Source organism: Lytechinus pictus, chromosome 8 (genome assembly GCF_037042905.1).
Source record: "Lytechinus pictus isolate F3 Inbred chromosome 8, Lp3.0, whole genome shotgun sequence".
NCBI classification, from domain to species: domain Eukaryota; kingdom Metazoa; phylum Echinodermata; class Echinoidea; order Temnopleuroida; family Toxopneustidae; genus Lytechinus; species Lytechinus pictus.
This window is the reverse complement of record NC_087252.1, coordinates 10,925,554-10,947,880: the sequence shown is the minus strand read 5'-3', so window position 1 is coordinate 10,947,880 and position 22,327 is coordinate 10,925,554. Positions and strand designations below refer to the sequence as shown.

At 39.3% G+C, this 22,327-nt stretch overlaps 1 protein-coding gene across 2 annotated transcripts in view; it reads left to right on the top strand.

Annotated features, from left to right (window-relative positions):
- The window catches only part of LOC129267226 (uncharacterized), a 171,341-nt gene that overhangs the window by 39,786 nt on the left and 109,228 nt on the right, over positions 1-22,327 (top strand). For both annotated transcript variants that reach the window (XM_064103566.1, XM_064103565.1), the window contains 23 exons: positions 248-471; positions 1,105-1,304; positions 2,888-3,013; positions 3,856-4,056; positions 5,518-5,602; positions 6,236-6,424; positions 6,801-6,908; positions 7,588-7,782; positions 8,863-8,976; positions 9,821-10,013; positions 10,857-10,993; positions 13,254-13,478; positions 14,051-14,192; positions 14,695-14,818; positions 15,427-15,618; positions 15,836-15,958; positions 16,358-16,540; positions 16,895-17,089; positions 17,838-17,986; positions 18,548-18,851; positions 20,366-20,533; positions 21,101-21,308; positions 22,004-22,174. In XM_064103566.1, coding sequence (XP_063959636.1) covers positions 248-471; positions 1,105-1,304; positions 2,888-3,013; positions 3,856-4,056; positions 5,518-5,602; positions 6,236-6,424; positions 6,801-6,908; positions 7,588-7,782; positions 8,863-8,976; positions 9,821-10,013; positions 10,857-10,993; positions 13,254-13,478; positions 14,051-14,192; positions 14,695-14,818; positions 15,427-15,618; positions 15,836-15,958; positions 16,358-16,540; positions 16,895-17,089; positions 17,838-17,986; positions 18,548-18,851; positions 20,366-20,533; positions 21,101-21,308; positions 22,004-22,174 — 3,956 coding nt within the window. The remainder of the gene's footprint in view (positions 1-247; positions 472-1,104; positions 1,305-2,887; positions 3,014-3,855; positions 4,057-5,517; positions 5,603-6,235; positions 6,425-6,800; positions 6,909-7,587; positions 7,783-8,862; positions 8,977-9,820; positions 10,014-10,856; positions 10,994-13,253; positions 13,479-14,050; positions 14,193-14,694; positions 14,819-15,426; positions 15,619-15,835; positions 15,959-16,357; positions 16,541-16,894; positions 17,090-17,837; positions 17,987-18,547; positions 18,852-20,365; positions 20,534-21,100; positions 21,309-22,003; positions 22,175-22,327) is intronic.

Below are 22,327 nucleotides of genomic sequence, written 5' to 3'. Positions count from 1 at the left end.
TTGAAGTTGTTACCCTGGTTAAATAGGAGTTACATGTATGTACTTATTACAGTTAGTAGTAGTATTAGTAGTAGTAGTAGAAGTAGTAGTAGTATTACTATTATTATAATTAGTAATATTACTGTTATTATTATAATTAATAATATTATCATTATGATTATGATTTTAATTATTAATGTTGATATTATTATTATTACTTGTTCAATATGGAAAATATGACCACTGTTGAAATTTCTTGCCTTTACAGACTGGCACCCAGTACATGCGGGGAAGGATCCTACAGTTTGCCCCTATCAACTGAATGTACCAACTGCCCTGCTGGATACGCCTGCCCCACCACCGATGAGGCACCAACGCCTTGCGAGCCGGGTTATTATTCCGTGGCAGCTCAGACGTCATGTACCCCGTGCCCTGCAGGCCAGGCGTGCCCTTCGACCTCTGACCCCACAGCGGCTGTGAATTGTCTCGAAGGTTTGTTCCTAATCTTATCTTTAGTTATTCTGAAAACTTATATTAAACCAATTTAGGTTTCTTATTATGGCCAGGGGTTTCTTCTCATTGTTGACTTTCTTTAATTCTTCCTATTTCTTTTCTTCATTTTCTTGCATATTTTGTTCTTCTTTGTTTTTTCTTGTACTTTTCTTTCTTCATCTTTTTTCATCTCTTTTTTTTGCAGGTATGATATTCTCCCAAATAAAATCATAATTCTGATTGTTTTTTTCCAGATTTTTTCATTAAAAAAAAAAATGAAATCCTTTTCCCCAAGAATATTCTCATGCTGTATTTTTACTGCTTTTTTTAAGTCACAAGATAAAACTATCATGCAGACCCACCTTGAAAAATCACTTCAGATTTCTTTACTATGCAAGAGGTTGTAACCCCCACCGGGGCGCCTCGGACTTCAGCGGTGACTTTATAGCGACCCTTGGCTACTTTTCAGATTTTTTTTCAGAGGGAAATATCATGCTTGTCTTTGTCTTCTCCTGCTTCTTTCTCCCTCTCCTCCTCTTTCTTCCCCTCCTTCATCAGCTTCTTCTCCTTCTCATTCTCCTCCTCCTTCTACTTTGACCTTCTAATGACACTTACACCTTCATTTTCTTTCAGGTTCATACTCCCTTGGCAACCAGTCAACTTGTACAATCTGCCAGCCAGGCTACATCTGTCCCAACACCACGACCGATGCCAACATAGCCGCCTGCCCAGCAGGTAGCTACGCCCGCCTGGGAGCGGCCTACTGTACCACCTGTCCCGCCGGATGGCAGTGCCCACAAGCAGACGGAAGCGGCAATGCAAAGTGTTCCTCGGTAAGTTTATGGACAATCGGGGAGGGTATCACAAAGTAGATTATCATTGAAAAAATGTTATGAGCCAATCAGATGCGGTTATTTCTGTAGTGTTCCTCAGTATGTGCACTGGCAATAGGGAAAGTGTTTCATGAAGCAGATATGAACCAACAAAAAAAGTTAATAATAATAATATATAGCATTTATGAGGCACCGATTTATCTAGTTTTCTATTCAATGGCGAACTATAGATTACCCCGGCTGTAGCTCCAGTTCCTAAAAGTGCTTGGTGCATTAATCCTGCCGGGTACCCATTCACCTCACCTGGGTAGAGGGCAGCACAATGTGGAGAAATTTCTTGCTGAAGGAAAACACGCCGTGGCTGAGATTCGAACCCACGTCCCTCTCATTGAAAGACAAGATTCATAACCACTAGACCACAATGCCCCCACTAGTTGTAAGCCAATCAGATGCAACTATTTATGGAGTTGATTATAAATGGTTATATGAACATTTGTTTCATGAAATGCTTCTCTGTTATTATTTTATCTAGAACGACACTAAGATTTGATGTTATTTTACATATAGTATATATTACGAATAATACGAATGGCCGCAAGTTTGACTAGAAAGCAAAGAGACCTGGGGGCTGTTTCATAAACCTGTTTTTGTGAGTTAAGAGCAATTTTAAGAATGACAGGTGGACCTTTCTTACGCGCTTAATAATCACCAAAGAACATTTAATGGTGGATATCATTTGCCACAAGATAGGATCACCAGTCATTCTTAAAGTCCCTCTTAACTTACGAACAGCTTTATGAAACACCCACCTTGGCCCTGTAAAAGGAAGTATATTGTTTGATTGTGGTGCTGATTTTCACGATTGATCATACACAAAAATCAATGCACGCTGTTGTAAAAATCATCCCAATAATCAATCACGATTCTTTATGTTATAGGGCCTCGATGGCTGCACATAAGGAGGATATGCAATGTTCCAAAGTCCAGCCAAATATCGGACATTCATGTGTACTTGCAGATGAAAGAACAAAGATCTTGACAAGATTTATTTAAAAATAAATGCTAGTTGTGGAAATGATTGCAACATGAGTTTGTACAGAATTCAATCAAATGACTACCCAACTTCCTCTCTGTATAAGTTCAAATGTCAAAGTTTGGTGAATGTAACTCTACCAGATCTAGATCTACGATGATATAGTGACAATTTAATAATAATATGTGACATCTGCATAGCGTTTAGTACAAATGACATTTGTCTCTAAGCGCTGCATACTATTACCCCAGGTTTAGCACGGCTACGCTCGAGCATTCAAGTAATCCCTTCCTACCGGGTACCCATTTACTACACCTGGGTCAAGAGTGGCAAACTTAGAAAAACGCCTTGCCAATGGACGGTAGTGCTGCGGTGGGATTTGAACCCGGACCTTGTAGTTCAAAGTCTGGAGACTTATCCACTGAGCCACAACACCCCAATTCACCTTGGTTTCACAGACTTGCATATGAAATGAGTATTTACTGCAGCTACTTTCATGTATCTTTAAACAATTTTTATTTTATCACATGTATTCTTTTACCTCTCACAGGGCTATTTCTCTGAGGGTGGTTTATCGGAGTGCCACGCCTGTCCCGCTGGCTATCAGTGCCCATCAACGACGTCTAACAGCTCCGTTCCCTGTGGATTCGGCTACTATGCCGATGAAGGCGCTCGGGTAAGTCCCTAGAAGCATTCAATCACATTGTCCTAAACGAGTCACCAGAATTTTGGTCGAATCAAGTCATTGTAGGGTTCAAGTCCAGTCAGTCGAGTCACTGTACAAATGTTAATGGTTACAAATAACTGAATATTGCTTGAGTCACTGGTAGGTGACTCGAGTCAAGACTTGATTGCAACCCTGTGTAATCGATGGCTGTCACAGGGAATTTGACTAGACTGCTTAACCTTTTGCAGCCGGTGCGAATCGCCCAGGGTAGAATAATATTTATGTCTTGCAGATGTAATGTTAGGCCCCTGGAAATCCCAACCATTACCTTGTGGTAAAGGCATTATCTCATGTTCCTTGGCCTCACAGTTGCTTGAGGCCACGCCGGCTTGGCCAAAGAATTTCTTGCTAGTACATTGAGTTTGCTTTCTCCTACGAAGTCTTTATAAGAGGTTTTTTCAGTGCTTTTCACAAAGGTTAGAGTCAATAAATACTAATCCCTTTGAAAGCTGATGCCCATCTGACTCCAAAATGGACACTAGTTGCACTTAGACAGGAATTTAGTTGTATATACTTGGAATGTCTTAAACCATGTTTGTAAGATTTTCATCAAAAATTCAGTTGTCAAGAGAATTCTTTTAAATATTTTTGAAGTACATGTATCTTACTAGGGTTTTTTTCCCTCAGATTAAAGAATTTTGGGGCTGGTGCGTTGGGTGGGGTACAGCTAGGGAGATAATAATGATTTGCACTTTAAGCACTCAGTAGAGATTATACAGGCACTATTACATGTTGCATTATTATCATTATATAATTAACCATGTTTCTCAAAATTGATTTTTTTTTTGCAGTCATGCACCAGATGTCCGCCCGGCAAGGAGTGTCCTGACCGTGACGATTCTTCCACCATTGTTGACTGTGATGAAGGTTACTACAGCGGCGGGGGGCAGGAGAGCTGTACGATCTGCCCTGCTGGCAAGGCATGCCCCTACACATCCAGCACATACCAGATGCCTTGCAGCGACGGTTACTACGCACTGACTGGCTCAACGGTAAGGATCAGTAAAGGGGCTCCGTTTCATGAAAGTTTATGGTAACTTTGCCATCCAATGGTACATGTATCTACCATGGTAACGGTGATCAACAGCCAATCAAAATCAAGCATTCCATGCAATTTACCATTGGATTGCAAAGTTACCATCATAGAAAGCGCTTTGATAATGATAATGATATTCTGCACTCTTACATGTATATCACGGTTCCATCTTACAAAGAGTTGCGATTGATCCGATCAACCTCCACTATATGGAAAGCCATCATTGTCATAATTTTTCCTACAGGAAATTTGCACAATGTTCTTTTGTAAATAAAGTGGAGCATAAATGAATTGTGAAGAAAAAGGTGAATGTACAGTGTATGAATATACATTGTATCTAGAAAATTTTTTGAACAAAGCTGCATTATATCTGTCGATGTTCCTGGCTCTTCCGTACTTGTGGTCGATCAGAACAATCGCAATTCTTTGCGAGACGGCCCAGAACGACGTCTCTAAGCATTTCACAGGCATATACTTAACCTATCTTTGGGGTTTCGCATGCAATGTATGCATTTTCTACTTTTTTTAAAAATGTTCTGTGAGATTTCATGACAAAAACAAAGATAGCTTGAAGAATTGTTTGTTCAGGTCTAAGACGATGGAGATGATTGATTCACAAATACCAGTTTATATGAAATGGTGTATGAAACTTTTTTTTGTAATTCAAGCTTGTGAATTTTTATTTTTTTTGCATGTGTGTAAAAGTGGATTAGCACCTTGTGTTCAGTGCACAATATAGCATGCAGCATTAAAGTACTTCAGAAAAATGTCAGGCAGGACATTGTTGTATTCCTTTGAAGTCATCGATAATGAGTTGCGCTATACTTCTTTGACATGAAATACATGGACCTTCATTGACTTTTGTCTCCTTTTGACCTCGTGTAATAGTTTACCCTACCTACATGTACAGCTAATTGGGTTGTGATACCCTTGTATTTGTAAAATATTCTCATCATACATGTATGAATGTTCTCCATTCTTTAGTATCAGGGTTCCCAGCCCATCAGGGAAATCAGGGAAAATTATTTTACTTTTTTCCAGTCAGGGAAAAATCTGGGAATTTGATTTAAAAACTACCTAAAATCAGGGAAAAATCTGGGAATTTGGATCGGCCCAAAAGTCAAAAGCACGGTAGTCAGTCAGACTGTTATATTTTGTTGCATATCAAAACAACATCCATTGAATGACTGGTCATGGTGGTACTAATTAGTTTTACATTATTGTTTTATACTGAAAAATACATGGAATTCGCTGCAACAACTTAGAAAACATGCGAAACTGGGAATGGGTTTAAATAATTATCAGGGAATTTTTAAACTTCATCAGGGAAAAATCAGGGAATTTTGTTTTCTTGAAAAGCTGGGAACCCTGAGTATGGTTCTGATGGCCTTTTGTTTATTGATCATATTTTGTGTAGGAATGTACCCCATGTCCTGCTGGCTCCTTCTGTAATGACACCAAGACTTCACCAGAAACCTGCGCTGATGGGTATTACAGTGAAGGTAAAGATTGTTTTATTTCTTGTTTACTCGTTAATGTACATCAATTCCTTTAGAGATGAAAAAGGAAACTGACTGGGTATGTTTCTGCACAACTTTGATTTCCACATTTGTTGGTATTGAAGTTGATATATTATCACTTGTATGGATGATTTTGATGATGAAGCATTCATAGGCGCTGGCTCATCCGATAAGTTAATTACTATACATCTGCTGAAATAAGTGAGTTTTGAGGAATAATTTGGAGTGTTCAATGTTTTTTTAAGTTTTAAAGAGATAATGATGTAGTAAATGAATATTACATTGAAGCCTGGCAAGGAAAATTGCTTCCCTGTGGACAATTTTCCCCCAAATGTCACAAGTAGCCCTTTTACATACAAGTTCATAAGCAGCCCCCCCTCCCCTCTCTCTGTATATCTATTAAATACAGATTGTAATTGCTCTGTCATTCATGGAACAAACAAGGATTAAAAAGTTAACCAATGAGATCTGTATTGACACTTGTCTCCTTTAATAATAAGGTTGATTTATAGGTTACTTGTAGTAATAGCTACTCAACCTTTGAATTAAATAAGTATACAATAGGGAAAGCAAAGAAATAAATAAAAAATGATTCTATCTATCCCCATTGTCTAGGTCTGCAAACTGCCTGTACTCCTTGCCCCATCGGCCATTACTGCCCGGTGACGGATCAAGTACCGGTCATATGCGATGCTGGTTACTATAGCAACCAGTCGAGCGTAGCTTGTAGCACCTGCGACCCGGGCTATGCCTGCTCAGAGGGATCCACCAGTCGTACCCCAACAGAGGGACTATGCAAACAAGGTAATGTTCTCATAAATGTAACTGCAAGAGGATTTTGTTTCAAAGGAGAGTATGAAAAAGGGAGGTAAAGATCTTTTAACTTTATTATACCCCTATGATAGAATTTATGTCTTCTTTAGATCACCCCTACATCATGATATCCTAGCGTTACCCCTGGTTGGGTGAAATGTTTGCTGTAATAATGTTTTAGTTCTCGTACCAGAGGTATTATAAAGCATTGTCAAGTATTCTGTATAACACCTTTATCCTATACATGTAATTGCTAGGCTATGAGTATTGTCAGAGAAAATGGTATTGTGGGATTTTATTTTCCTATATCGGCTGAATGTGACATGTATCGGTATCTGTTCTTAATAGAAATCATATTCCTTTTCAGGCTATTACTGTGAAGATGGACTGAACGAGCTTGCATGTCCAGCCGGTACTTTCGGAAACAGGACTGGGGCAGCAACTGCGGCTGAGGGCTGTGCTGCGTGCCCTGAGGGTAAGCTTTTCTCCGGCAGGATGTCTGATGATGTTGGTGGTGGTAGTTGTGAAGATGATCAAGATGGTGATTGTGATGATTTAGATGTTTAATGCTAGTGATTGCAATGATTATAGTGCTTTTCAATAATATTGGTCTTTTTTTTTTCAAAGAAAGATTTTATTCAATATTTCTCCACAAATCATATAATCAAATACAAAATACATGTAATGCACAGCCTATGATTATATACATTTATAGAAAAACAAAATTTGAATAAGTTCGATGTGCCTCCGTCCATCAAGATCTACAATAAACTTAATTTGTTGCATATTCATAGTGCGTTCTAACTTATTTTGATATGAAAATTTCTTTTGAAATGATGAAAATGATACACAATCTTTTGAACATCTTGTTGAAAATATATATTTAGAATATAAAATATCAAAGTTGAAAGGAGGATAATTTCCACCTGCTATGCCAAATACAGAATAATTCAAAGATAACCCAATTGCACTTTTAGGGGTGTATTTTTTAAAAGCAACTAAAAATCAGCAAGTAAAGGGGCATTCCCAAAAGATGTGAGCAATAGTTTCAATGTGTATGATTACATCAATGATTCTGACATTTCCCTTAGCTTTAAATATATTTTTGATCTAAACCATTCTGATTCTATTCCATTCCAATCTCCCTTCTATAGGTTATTTCTGCCCTCAAGACCCGGTGATTGGTACCCCTTCTGCGGAGTATCTGTGCCCCCGTGGTTATTTCTGCGAATTCTCTACCGAGACATCCACGGAGCATCCGTGTGCGGCTGGGACCTACGGCGCGGGACTTGGATTCACAACGCAAGACAACTGTTTGAATTGCCCTATAGGGAAATACTGTCCTGCTGGTGAGGATTCTGCATTCATTTATAGCATATGGGATATGAAATTAGATCAAACTCTCGTTTGAGAGCTGGCCCCCTCTCGATGTCTGAAAAATGGTGCTTTACCCAAACGGCAAAAATCCTTGTTTGAGGATTGCTTGGAGAAGAGATGGAGTGAAACTAGGGTTTAGGATTTATCAAATGAAGGGTTTTGTCATGAACAGTGACCACGTTTTTCTCATCTAACACAAAAATGTATTTCTGTGAAATGGCGTCCCTTGGTGGCCCTCAAGGATAGCTTTGTCACCTCTTTTATTCCCACAATAGTATGCATGACCATATTTATCCTTGCGACCTATCTAGTTTATACTAGTTATAGCATGCAATGTGCTAGACTATCCATCTGAGCTTTGATGAAATTTGGGGGGTAAATATTATACAGATATTGCCTACCTAGAGTTTGAATATAACATTTCCTCTCCCCAACGGAGTTATATTTTTCCCAAGGGATTATATTTTGCCTGAAGCACGCAGCACTGAGGGAAAATATTATCCCGAGGGAAAAAAATAGCTTCGAAGGGGAGTTGAAATGTTATTTTTTAAAAAGATAGACCAGGCAATATCTGTTATATTATATAGTCTATGTGGATTCGCCATCAGAGATTGCCTTCATCATCTGGCTCCAACCCGAAATTCTTGCTACAGCTCTGATCCGTCTACGTCATAATAGAAAAAAAAAGGAAAATACATGTACATCAAGCGCGTTCTTCATGCAATCGACGCGTTAACACTAGCGCGTACATCAAATAAACTACCTGATTACTTGTAAGCAGCGAGTGACGTCACCTTAGTGAATATAATGCCGCAATTGACAATACAACGCAGTTATATTCACTGAGGTGACGTCAAAACCTAAAATATAACAAATGCGATCCTCGCAGCTATGATCACGTGATGGTGTATTGACCTATCACTGATTCAAATCTACATAAGCTATGTAATATAAACAATTCAAACTTTCATACATATTGAAGTAATATAATGGTGCAGTATGAAAGTGTAAAAATCATTAAATGTTGTAACTGTTCTGTTCTTGTTCCTAAGGTACGAGCTTGCCCCGTGAATGTCCCAAAGGCTACTACTGCCCCGAGGGCACCGGAGCAGCCGATGAAAACCCTTGTCTGGATGGTACCTTTACAGAAGTTGAAGGAGCTGAGTGTAAGTCCATGCTCTACTTTCATCAATTTTATTCATCTGTTTATTAATTCTAGATAATAATAATAGTCAGTTCTTGTGTAGCCCATAACACATTATGAATAACTCTATGCGCTTCCAAAGGACTTGGATATTATTACCCCGGCTATAGCTCAAGCAGCCAGCTTCCAGCCGTTGGCATTTCGAGGAGTAAATTCTGGCCAGGTATTCATCTCACCTGGGGTGAATGCAGCAGAATGTGGATAAATTTCTTGCTGAAGGAAACTAAGCCATTGCTGGGATTTGAACCCACGACCCTCTGTTTCAGAGTACGGAAACTAATCCACTGGCCACAAGGCTTTGTCAAATTATTGACATTTTTGTGGATTAATTTCCTCACTTTTATTAATCTCTGATTGTACAATATTTGTATGTTAATAGTAAACTATCGAATACTGACTTTTTGAGATGTAATTGTAAATTCATAGGCCCATATTCTGAAGTTAGGTTTAACTTAGACCATGCTCTAACTCTTTACTAAAATTATGGGAAGCCAAAAGTGTCAAAATTTGTATTAAGATGTACATGTATGTTTCTTATGTTTACTGTGCTCTTTCCTGATTCATCGATGGTGAAGACAATCATCTATTTATATTTCCTAGACAATTATGAATGATTTGAGAACCAAATGAGCTGAAAACTGATATCTCTACCATTAGTGATTTATGTAACAATTGGCCATACTTAAACCACAACTTTAAACCTTAGTTTTAGTTAAACCCGACTTCAGAATACGGGCCATGGAGATTGGCTTAAAGAAGGTCAGCCTTCTTTATTACTAATAAATGAATAATTTATTTCCCTGTAGCTCAAGGAGAGTGCAAGACTTGCCCTGCGGGTTACTACTGCCCCTCTGGTACCGACACACCACAGGCGTGCCCTGCCGGTACCTTCAATCCCACCGTTGGTCAGAACGAGGTATCTGACTGTAATCCCTGTACCGCTGGGTTCGCCTGCACAACCGTTGCCTTGGTGGAGCCTGATACGCACTGCTACCCTGGGTATGTAATCAACAATTCATTGCAAAAATCATACATTTACAATTGGGAAGGAAAGGAAATTGTCAGTAAGAGCCTAAGTTGAAGTCATATGGGCATCAGCTTTCATGTGAAGTGGATTAATATTTGCTGATCCCAAATGATGGTTATATAGATGATGATGATGATCATGGCATTGTGTGATAATGATGATGATAGTGATGAGGGCAATGGTGATTATCATGATAATGATGATGATGATGATGATGATGGTGATCATGATGGTGATGATGATGGTGATGGTGATGATGATGACTATGATGATTGTCATGGAAAATGATAATGAGGATGATGATAATGATAAAGCTGAGTCAGTTCGAAAGCGATGAACATCCAATGACAACCTGTTATTAGCAGATTTGTGAAAATAAACTAATATTCATCAAATATAAGAATGTTTATTGTACATGTACCTTACGCAAATAAAACAAGATTTAAGGTGGAAATTAACCCAACGCCTACTGGAACCGGGTGATCCATGTACAAAGCCTATGGGAATAACAGAATTCAGTAGTCAACAGGTTAACGGAGTCCAGTTCTTCTTTGCAAGTAATTGTGTTTGAAACACTTTTCATTTGAAATTAGTGGTTGTCATGATGGGTGGAGGTTAGAAATCTTCTGTGCCAGTTTGGCTGACCACTGTAGCCATATCACTGATGATGATAATTGCAATGGTGATAGTTGTGATGATAATGTGATCGTGATTATGAAGGGTATCAATGATGGTTGTGATGACAATGAAAAATATGATGATGATGATATCTTCCATGCTTATGCTATGTTTTCCTTCTATTACTCCAAAACCAGGTACTTTTGCCCAGCAGGAAGTGACAGTCCTAACGATGCTGATAATGCTTGTCCGGCTGGAACCTTCAACGATTACCATAACCTTACTGCCTCCTTCCAATGCGAAGACTGTGAAGCATCGTTTGCATGTTACGAAGGTTAGTATCGTTAATTATTAAAGGTGTCAAATTGACAACACATTGGAAAAATTTGCACCTGTTGCCTTCTAACCTGAAAACACTTTGTAAAAGTTTGTATCTGCTTCCTTCTAATGTGATATCTGGGAAGCATCATTTGCTTGTTACACAGATTAGTATCGTTAATCACTAAAGATGTCAAATTGGCAACATATTGGAAAAGTTTTGCATCTGTTACCTTGTAATCTGAAATCACTGTATGTCACATGGTACGCATAATACAGAATAAGGATAACAAACACATGCCATTTACGATCTCCACAAATCAATCATTTAATCATAATTAAATTCCACCTATCCAGATTTACCACTTACACAACGGTGATACGGTCCTTTCGTATCCATTAAACTACTTGTCGGACATTATTTGCGCACATTTACAAAATTCTCATAAGTCAACGTTACCAGTATCAGTATGGAATTCAGGGTTTAAACAACCCCCTCAGATTAAGTTGAACACATGAGGAGTTACTAATTGTAATTCCTCACTACCATGACTACACTCCAATTTCTAAGTGATAATTCTCTTTCTGAATACAATGATCTGTCATAAAATATGAGTAGTGGACTGTCCACATATTTCACTTCCAATGACCATCCTCTCCCAACTCTCAATCCTCTTAATACAACTATGGATGTGGATCAGAAATACCCACAGGTTCCATGCAGAGAGTCAATAAACTCAAACTACACTGTACAATCAGACTAAACTCGAGCTGTAACGCTTTCACTGGCTCTGTGATACATCTTGGCCAATACAATAACGTTTGGGCATATCACTTGTTGACAAAATTTATCAATGGCTTCATTATCAATCTCAAAAGCATGAAGTAGTTCACTTCTCAATTAGAGTCATTGTTCATCAGTTTAATTTGAATTGATACAGCTCACCATGATGTGATGAATGTTCAACTACATGTAGTATCCAATCTACGACGCCACGCACTTTGGTTCGAATGCCCAATTGCTTGACCAATCTTCATTGACACTTGGAAGGAGGACACAACAATGTTTTCAAAATCCCAAGCTCTGGGTAATGTGCCATCTAAAGTACAAAACATTAAAGGCACAAACAAATATATACTATGTGTTCTCTTTGAAGTAAACGATAATTAAAAGTCATTTCTTTTACAGCACTCAACTAGATGAAAATAATCTGTCTGTTGAAAATCTCATTTGTTTGATAGAATTTTTATTTATCTTATCATTATTTTATCGGGCTTTCCTCCATTTACAATGCCCAATTAAACTTTTACAGAATACATCACTTTACAAAGTCACATATCTTAGTAATAACGATATCACAATGATCACTCAGCGATAGAAGTGTAGGGGACAAACTTGGAAATTATAAGTGTAAAGAAGACCTTTCATCGAAAAGTGCCATCTTCTGGCTTTCAAATAAATATCACCAGAAAATAATCCAGCTATCTCTTGGCTAAAACTGGTAATGCGCACCTCTGTACACCAAGACAGATTCATAGGGTGTGTCTTTTCACCACTCTCCTAATACAGCAGCAACAGCTACATGTATCTATCTACACACATAGGCTAATACAAAAGAGTCATGCAAAACATTAAGGTTCATTAACAATGGTTAATGCCATACAACTTTCCTTTTCATTGCTAAGCAAGAAGCATTACACACAATACAACTAGCACTCTATTGAACACCAGGCATCTAGATTGATCACTCAACCATCAATGGCACATTCTCCCCTCCTCTCTTTCTCTCTATCATTCTTTCTATCTCTATTTATTTCTCTCTGTCATAACCTTTTATGCTTCAAACTGCACACCTGATTTCAGGGTGTTTTATACGGATATATATAAAAATTAAATCAATAATGACGAATTACTTTTCTTGCATTTTCCAAACGTGACACTGTATAAGTTTTCATCTGCATCCTTCCATTGTAAAATCTGTTAAGCATCATTTGCTTTTTACAAAGGTTAGTATCATTAATCTCTGTAAGATGTTAAATTGGCAACACTATGTAAAAGTTTTCATCTGCATCCTTCCAATGTGTACAGTATGAAGCATCGTTTGCCTGTTACAAAGGTTAGTGTCATTAATCCCTAAAGTTCCTAAATTGGCAACACATTGCAAACGTTTGGCCTTTAGCTGCCCCCTGCGGTTTGTGCTCAGGGACCCTACGGTCACTTCGATTCCCCATTCTGTTGATATTTACCTCTGTTGTTCATTTTATTATGTACTTAGGTACTGGCGGTCTTCAGCTGCCACCTGCGGTATGCGCTCAAGGTCACTACTGTCCAGCAGGAACCCAGCACTCTGACCAATACCCATGCCCTGCGGGGTCTTGGACCAATCAAACGAACCTGAAAGCGGTTGACGAATGCTACGAATGTCCTAGAGGATACTACTGCCTTGAGGCAGCGACCGAACCAACAGAGCTCTGCCCAACAGGGCACTACTGTCCGGCAGGTATAAAAATTATTGGTATCAATAATCTGCTGTTATTCACCTCATGATACATCAGAACAATGTCTCTAAGGGCTTTTCAGATGTATATTTTACCATGGTCATCAGATCCTTGCTTGCCAGGTGATAGCAATTAATACGACAGGATGTAGAAATATCTAATGTAAAAATTGAATGTATGCCATATCATTCCAGAATAAAAAAGATGTATAACTTTGAGTTATTCATTAAAACACTCGAAATTGGCAGTACATTGAAAACAAAAAAATTTAGTTTAAAAAATCCAAATTGGCAACTTTTTGTTAAATTTTGCTTTTAAACACTCATCTGTACTCATGTTGAGAATGGAAAAGACTATCAGTGATTACCAATCTTAGGATCAAAAACAGATTAATCTTGACTTTAAATTTTTTTATTTGCATTTATTTCAACACATGTATCCACGTTTCAGATATTTCAAAGTATGAAAGTGAATGGAAATATAAATGGCTGTTGCCAATTTGAGGATTGAAATCGAATTAATTTTGGCCTCGAAAAATCTTCATGTGCCCAATTTGATGCATTCATCTTCACAGGAACGCAATCGGCCAACCAGTACCCATGTCATGAGGGTTCCTATTCCAACGAGCGAGGTAACATCCGATGGGAGCAATGCGTTGATTGTACCGAGGGGCATTACTGTCCAGAGGGTTCATCGCTACCAACTGCATGTCCAGCGTAAGTTGAATCATGTTGGGTTGGGTCTTGTGGTTCAGTGGTTAGAGCATTGGACTCAACATCGCAAGGTTGTGAGTTTGAATCCTTACTCCGCCATTGTCTCCACTGTGATAAAAAAAAGCCCAATCGCAATATCTGTTGTCTATAAGGACAGTCACTATGACTGATTAACCTAGACGTAAATATTTCCTAGGTATTTGGTTATATACCAGCTTGGCGTTTACCAGCAAAATGCTGTCCTGCTGAGTTTCTATGGGAGTTACCATAAACAAAAAACAGATATATGTTGTTGATGATGATGATGATACTGATGGTGGTTGTTGTGGAGATGATGGTAATGATGTTGATGATGATGATAGTGATGATAATGGTGATGGTTGTGGTGGTAGTGGTAATGTTGATAGTGGTGGTGGTGATGATTTTGGTAATGATGATGATGTTGATGTCTGTTATTATTTTCAGCCCGAAACAACTCTTTAATGTTTTGTTTTCTTCTTGACAGAGGTACATTCCGTGAAGAAGAGGAAGGTGGAAGTGAAGATGACTGCTCCCAGTGCACAGAAGGACACTACTGTAACGGAACTGGAAATGTGGAGGCAACAGAATGCTCCAAAGGAACATATTCTGTAAGTATGGGAAGATTTTGCTCAGGAAAAGAGAAAAAAACTGAAAGGCAGTTCAGAACTTAGGCCTAGAGCAAACAATACATTTTTAATTTATTGTTGACTTTTGTTTATTTTGATATTGAAGTTATAATGCTGCCAAAGTTTAATGTTATATATATCTTATTGTGGCAGCCAAAGTTATGGATACATTTTTCTATTTTACAGGAAATGGGAGATTACATTCTATTTTCTATTGTCACTTTTATCATGGAGATGCCGATGATAGTGGTTTTGTGATCATAATGATGACAATGGTGGTGGCAATGTTAATGATGATAATAATGGTGATAGTGATGATGATGATGTTGATGATAATGATGATGATGGTAATAAATGATAATGATGACGATGATGATGGTGATGATGGTGATTCTGGTGGTGGTGATAGTGGTGGTGTTAATGATGAAATTGATGATGATGATGATTACAATGGTGATCATGATGATAATGACAAAGATGATGATAAAGACACTTTTGGTGATAAGATTTTAAAACGCTTCATACTCAATGTTAATGCTTAATGATAATGGAAAATGACAATAACAAGAATGACAATGATTGTATTCTAGGACTGGGGTGCCACGAGCTGTACCACATGTGAACCTGGTTACTACTGCGATGAGCGAGCCACGACACAGACCAACATGTACGCATACAAGATCTGCCCGGCCGGTGTCACCTGTGCGGCTGGACGTATTTCCGCTCCCGATCTCTTCAACGATGCTTGCGTAGCCGGCTCTTACTGTTTGAGCGGAGATAAGGTATGTGAGACAACATTGTGTTTGGTCGGAGTTGACGAGGGGGGAAATCGATCAATGACTTTTGTGCTCAATTTGTGCCGAGTACTTTGGCATAATAATGTCTGCAAAGTAAATCTTGTTCTACTCTGGATGATTGGTGTCAAAGTCCCCTTGAGAGCACGCAACAATTTTCCTTTAAAATATGAGTAATATCTCTTTATTATAAATATTCTCACAGGATCCGTACCCCCGGCACTGTCCAAACGGAACCTTCAGTGATGAGACCGGTCTGATCCAAGAATCTGAGTGCCAGATCTGTCCAAAAGGACAATACTGCAACCCAACAGGACTTACAGCACCAGTAAGTATTCTATTGTATTACAGAGCTTCCGTGAGTCCACCATGTACCACATGTTTGCATGCTGGGCATCTGAAAATTGGCCATTGTACTTTGGAATCTTGATGAATATTTTTTTAATTTAGCTTACAAGAACAACAATTACAGAATACTGCTGCTAGTACAGTGACCCTACATAATAAATTAACTCATATTACACCTGTTCTTAATAGTACACTGGTTACCATAAATGAATTTGCCAAATTCAAAAGCCTTTTGCTTGGATATTACTCAGTTCATGGTACAGGTATATTTTGGCTAACAAAAAAAAAAAAATGAAAAATAAGCTGTTCAACCCAAGATGCCATATTTTTTTTTGCCTTGTGCTGAATTCTAATGTTATGTTGACCCTTTGACCTACAGGCGGGTGACTGTCCAGGCGGTCATTTCTGTCCGGAGGGCACGGCCGATCAGTACGCCAATCCCTGCTCAGCTTCGTTCTACCTGAACGCAAGCGCTGGTGAGGACTCGCAAGGATGCACCCTTTGTATAGCAGGATACTATTGCCCCACGGAAGGTCTGTCGTGGCCAGTCGAATGCCCTCAGGTAAGCGGAAAGTTAGCAGAAGTGAGTGATTGTGATTTGAATGTCATGGTGACGATGATGGTGGTGGTGGTGATGATGATGATGATGATGATGAAGATGATGACAAAGATGATGAAGATGGTGGTGATGATGATGACATTGATGATGATGATGATAATGTTTGCGATGATGATGACGAAAATGTTGTTCATGATGGTGATGATGATGATGATGATGTTTGCGATGATGATGATGACGATGTTGTTCATGATGGCGATGATGTTGATGATGATGATGATGATGGTGATGTTGATGATGTTGATGATGATGATGATGACGATAATAAATCACACCTGTCCATCACCTCTCTTTCAGGGCTTCTTCTGTCCTGCAGGGAGTCAGTACCCTTCGGCATGTCCAACCGGTACCTACGGTAATTCCACCCTCCTGCGTCGTAGTGAGGACTGCACACCATGTCCTGGAGGCTATTACTGCGAGGGTGCTGGTAACCTTGAACCCACTGATGTCTGTGATGCTGGTTTCTTCTGTGCTTTCAAAGCTGTGTCTTCGGTAAGTCAAATGGGGTAGTTTATTCGTGCTAAGGACATAAATTCCTTCCCCCTCCCCTCCTTGAAGTAGACAAACATTGGATATTTTGTTTATATAAGATGGGTGGTATGAGAGAAGGCTTCTGATTGATCAATTGCAATGACATAATCCGGTATATGCCACGATCGTGGCATATACCGGCAATTTCTGCATGGTAGCTTGTGTACAAAACCTCATAAGGTGATCCATCGATCGATACTTTGAGGAAAACGATTCTGCGGTAATTTTTCTCTGTTCCCCTCTCATATAACGCATAGTACATGCTTATTATCGTTCAATATACAATATCATTCGTATCCATAAATTTCAAATTCTCTTGTGTGTTTATACATGTATTTCAACTCGGCCGTACGCACGCGAGAAATTTGAAATCTATGGACACTCATATTATGGTACTTTGAACTCAACAGCATGCACTATATGTATAATATTGGTTAGATTGACCAGAAATTATATGTTGAAGCAAATTCAATAAGTATAAATTTTTAAGACCTAGCTTGAAATTAGCTGTAGAGAAAGAGCCCTAGTCTGCTTTCCTGATTTCATTTTCAGGAAATATTTGTTACAAAGCTACGGAGGCATGTGATTTTGAATAGTCATTATTAAATGAAAACCTGTGGCTACTGTCAAGCTGGTTCTGTATTTCCTGCTCACTATCCTCTATTGATCAGATTAAAAGTTAATCATTTCATTCTCTTGTGTCTTCCAGGCTCCTGTAGATGGCTTCACTGGAGGTGTCTGTCCACCCGGTGGCTACTGTCCTGCCGGTACTGCCTATCCAGCGAACTGTCCTCTGGGCACCTACAGCAACTCATCAGGTTCGAAGTCTGCAGACGATTGCATTGCCTGTGACCCAGGGTGAGTCCTCAATACTGAATCATGTGATTACCAGAGATGCCAAGTCCGAAACCCAGCGAGGTGTGAGATTTTAGGCAGGGAACTTCAACTTGGCATTATATTGTGTATGAGGAAAAGATGTGATACAGGCATGGGATAGGAGATTTGGGGGGAACAGCAAGATGGGTATCTCATGCCTGAGGCTTGAGACTTGGCATGTCTGGATTAGTATGTCTGAAGGATAAGCAGTTTTCTTCTACCATGGCTGTGGAATAAAATGTGTGACAAATCCTTGTATGAAATATTCCCCAGGTAGGTGTTTCATAAAGCTGTTTGTAAAGCTATGAATGACTTAACAGATTACTGGAACAAGTTCTTAGGTGCTGATGTCTGCTACATAGGGATATACATGTAGCACAAGAAAGGGTCACCGGTCATGTGTAAAGTCACTCAGCTCAAAATCAGCTTTATGAAACACCCACCAGCCATGTTATGACTGTCCAGTGATAGATGATCTTGAAAACACCTCATTGGAACACTCCTAAAATTACCATTTCTCATCAAACCTTGCCCACTTTCCAGATACTACTGTGCCGGTGACAACAACCCTGAGCCAACGGGTCCCTGCGAGCCTGGGTATTTCTGCACCGGAGGTTCGGGCACCAGTATTCAGCATGAGGTCCCTGAGGGTCACTACAGCGGCAGTGCCGCTTACAAGGCTGAGCCATGTGAACGTGGCTCCTATCAGACGGCCAGGAAGTCCTCCTACTGCTTAGACTGCCCTCAAGGGGCGTATTGTAATGAGTCGGGGACGGCGACGCCTGCACCGTGCCTCTCCGGGCACTACTGTCCGCCGAGGACCATCATACCGGTTCCTTGCCCAACGGTGAGTGAGATTTTGATGCAGCATTGTGATTTTGTTTTCTCTCAACTTTGGTGTACGAACCTGTAATTGATTAATATTTCACTTTTATTCACGTTCATGAATTAATGATGTATTGAATACCACTTCAGACTTATTTGCTAAAGATATCAAGGATTTCATGAAATAAGGGTTATACTGAATTGAACTGAATACATGTTTTGTTGCTGTGATTGCATGTATATGTCTATAATATGTTAAGCATGGTTGTGTCATCGAAAATTAGATTCCTTTCTCCCTGGCTGACATTTGCCATGTAAGCTGTTTTTTTACATATTAATCATGCTTGTGTACATGTACATGTATGTGAGGTTCATTGAGGAATTTATGTTGTGTGACTTATAGTATATGATGCACTTGATCAACAACAAATGATATAGATGAATAGCTTCAATATCCACTGTGACTTAGTAATAGTGCACCCACAAGCATAATATAATTGTCATATCACCCTGAATAATTAATTGATAAATGTTGTGTGAGTTATAATATGCAATGTACTTGATTCCGATGAGAGAGATACAGAACTTTGCAAGGCCAATATCCATTATGATGTCATAATGGTGTGCTAGTGTGCTATCACAAGCAGGATGTACTGTAGTTTACCAATATCATATAGGCATAAGTGAGATGGTACAAGATTTGAAATGAAAAGATTATTGAAAGCAAAAAGCAAATCCCTCAAGTGCACACCAGGGCCCTGTTGTACAAAGAGTTATGATTGATCCGATCAATCGCAAGTATGGACAGCCAGCAACGTCAACATCTATTATGCATGTTTGTTCAAAATATTTTCTGGCTGTGATGTACATGTATATTCATGCATTCATTGTTTTCTTGAAAATTCACAGCGCTTCTCTTTGCATAAAAAGGACATTGTGCAAATTTTTCGTAGAAAAAATTATGACACTAATGGATTTCCATAGAGTTACTATTCATCGGATCAGTTGTAACTCTTTGTACAACAGGGCCCACACCTGTCATTAAGTATCAGTTCTTCATTTAGTTACTATGTGCAGTGAATGGAATCATATTGTGAAGTTACCTCCTAAGATATGCAATGCTACATTTTGGACACATGTGCAATAGTGCAAATGTTGCACATTCAGGCCCCGTTTGCTTGCTTATAACAAGCTACAATGTAAGAAGATTCTGTACAATTTTTCTTATCACCCTCGTTTTATTTTATACGTGGGGACGTCGTGGTCTAGTGGTTACGACTCTAGTCTTTCAATCAGGGAGACTTGGGTTCGAATCCTAGCCATGGTGTGTTTTCCTTCAGCAAGAAATTTACCCACATTGTGCTGCACTCGACCCAGGTGAGGTGAATGTGTACCCGATAGTTTTAGCACCTATATGGCCGCTCAGCTACAGCTGGGGTAATAACATGATACCAAGTATCAAGCGCAGTAGAGTATATGCAATTATAATAGTTGCGCTATATAAATGGACCATATTATTATTATTTTCACAAACAGGGAACACATCGTGTTGAGACCAGTGCTCAGGAGGTGGGTGACTGCACCACATGTCCACCGGGGAAGTTCTGTGGTGAAACAGGCTTGATAGATGTGAGCGGAGACTGCGCTGCTGGACACTACTGTATTGGGGGAGCCGACACCTCTCATCCGTATGAAACAGATTGCGTAAGTCTTCCCTGAAGCCCCCTTTAAAGTTTTGGTTATAACCCTGGAAGTGTCTGGTACTGTTTTTTATTGTTACAGCATTATACAAATGTTATGGTTTTGACGATGTAAAACATAACACGCTTTTTATTAGTTTGAGATAGAGGTTTTAAAGTCATTGTAAATTGTGATCATATACAGGGATGTTTGGGAGGTAATTTTATCATACTCTGTTTGAACTCACTTTGAAATTGTTCTCACAACTGGCATTTAACTTTAATCATGTCAGTTGTGGTTTGCTTTTTATAATGTATTATCCCCTTGTTGCTCTCGTCTTTTGGCAAGGAATTATCTATACTTGCCACTCTCCACCCAGGTGTATTAAATTGGTACACATTAGGAAGAAATTCCTGGAATACTTGTGTGCCTGTTCAGCCAGCTAAGGGTGGGTTAATAATAATGTTATAATCTTTAGCAGAGCCAGCTGCAAGGGAGAACAGTTTTCAGAAGTGAAATGGCTACCCTGATTGAATATGATTGTATTATTATCATTGTAATAATTATATAGTTTTTTTGTTTTTACTCTAGGCCAATGCCACGATACTCGGTGGTGGGGAATGCCCGGCTGGCTACTACTGTCCTGAGGGGACGGAAACGCCTACTTCTTACCCGTGCCAAAATGGAACATACCTCAACGTGACAGGAGGAAAGGAAATTGAAGACTGCTTGGACTGCCCAGGAGGCGAGGTTTGCGGAGGGTATGCTCTTACTGAACCCAACGAGCTCTGTGCTCCAGGTAATGCTCTAGGTCAAATGTACAAGGTCAGGTGTGGATGAGGTCAAAGGTTAGATGTTGAGTTCAGATTGTGAGGGTAAAGGTCAAATGTCAAGATCAACGCTCAAAGTCATTATATTCCACTTTTATGTTACGCTTGATTTTCATCAACATTTGCCATCTTACAAGATGTTGGCTCTGTCAACTCTTCTAGGTTTTGAGTGGCATAGAAGTGCAGTAGCTATTGTAACTGTTGGATGAGACAGACTTAGTCTGGTAAAACATCTTACACTTCCTTTAGTGATACGCTGTTAGCTCTGTCAACTTTCCTTGGTTTTGATTGGCTGAGAAGTGCAGTATCTATGGTAACTGTTGGATGAGACAGACTTAGTCTGGTAAAACATCTTACACTTCCTTTAGTGATACGCTGTTAGCTCTGTCAACTTTCCTTGGTTTTGAGTGGCATAGAAGTGCAGTATCTATGGTAACTGTTGGATGAGACAGACTTAGTCTGGTAAAACATCTTACACTTCCTTTAGTGATTAGATGTAGTTCCTGTTACATGCCTAGAGTGGTAACAATAAAATTAACATTTTAAATTTCCTCTTTCATTCTTTGTGGCTGCCGGGCCTACGATTAATTGGGCAGAGCTAATTTTTGAGTGTTTCTGATTCTAATCTCTGGCTCAAACAATAAAATATGGATTTTTTTTACAGGGTACTTCTGCGCTGGCAAGGCCAAGACCCAGTACCCAACGGACGGCGAAACAGGCAACATCTGCCCCGTGGGTCACTACTGTCCAGAGGGCTCCCCTGCGGCCATGAGATGTCCTGACGGGGAGTATAACAACATAACGGGAAGAGCAGAGTGCTTCACTTGCCCACAGGGTAGGTCAAGGGTCAAACGAATAGTCATTTGGTTGAGATGCAGTTGGTCTAATACATGTACCTGCGAGGGCTAGTGTTTCATTGTGTCATTCTATTTCAACCTGGTCAATATACATGTATGAATAGGGATGTAAACTTTGTTATTCTGTCAAA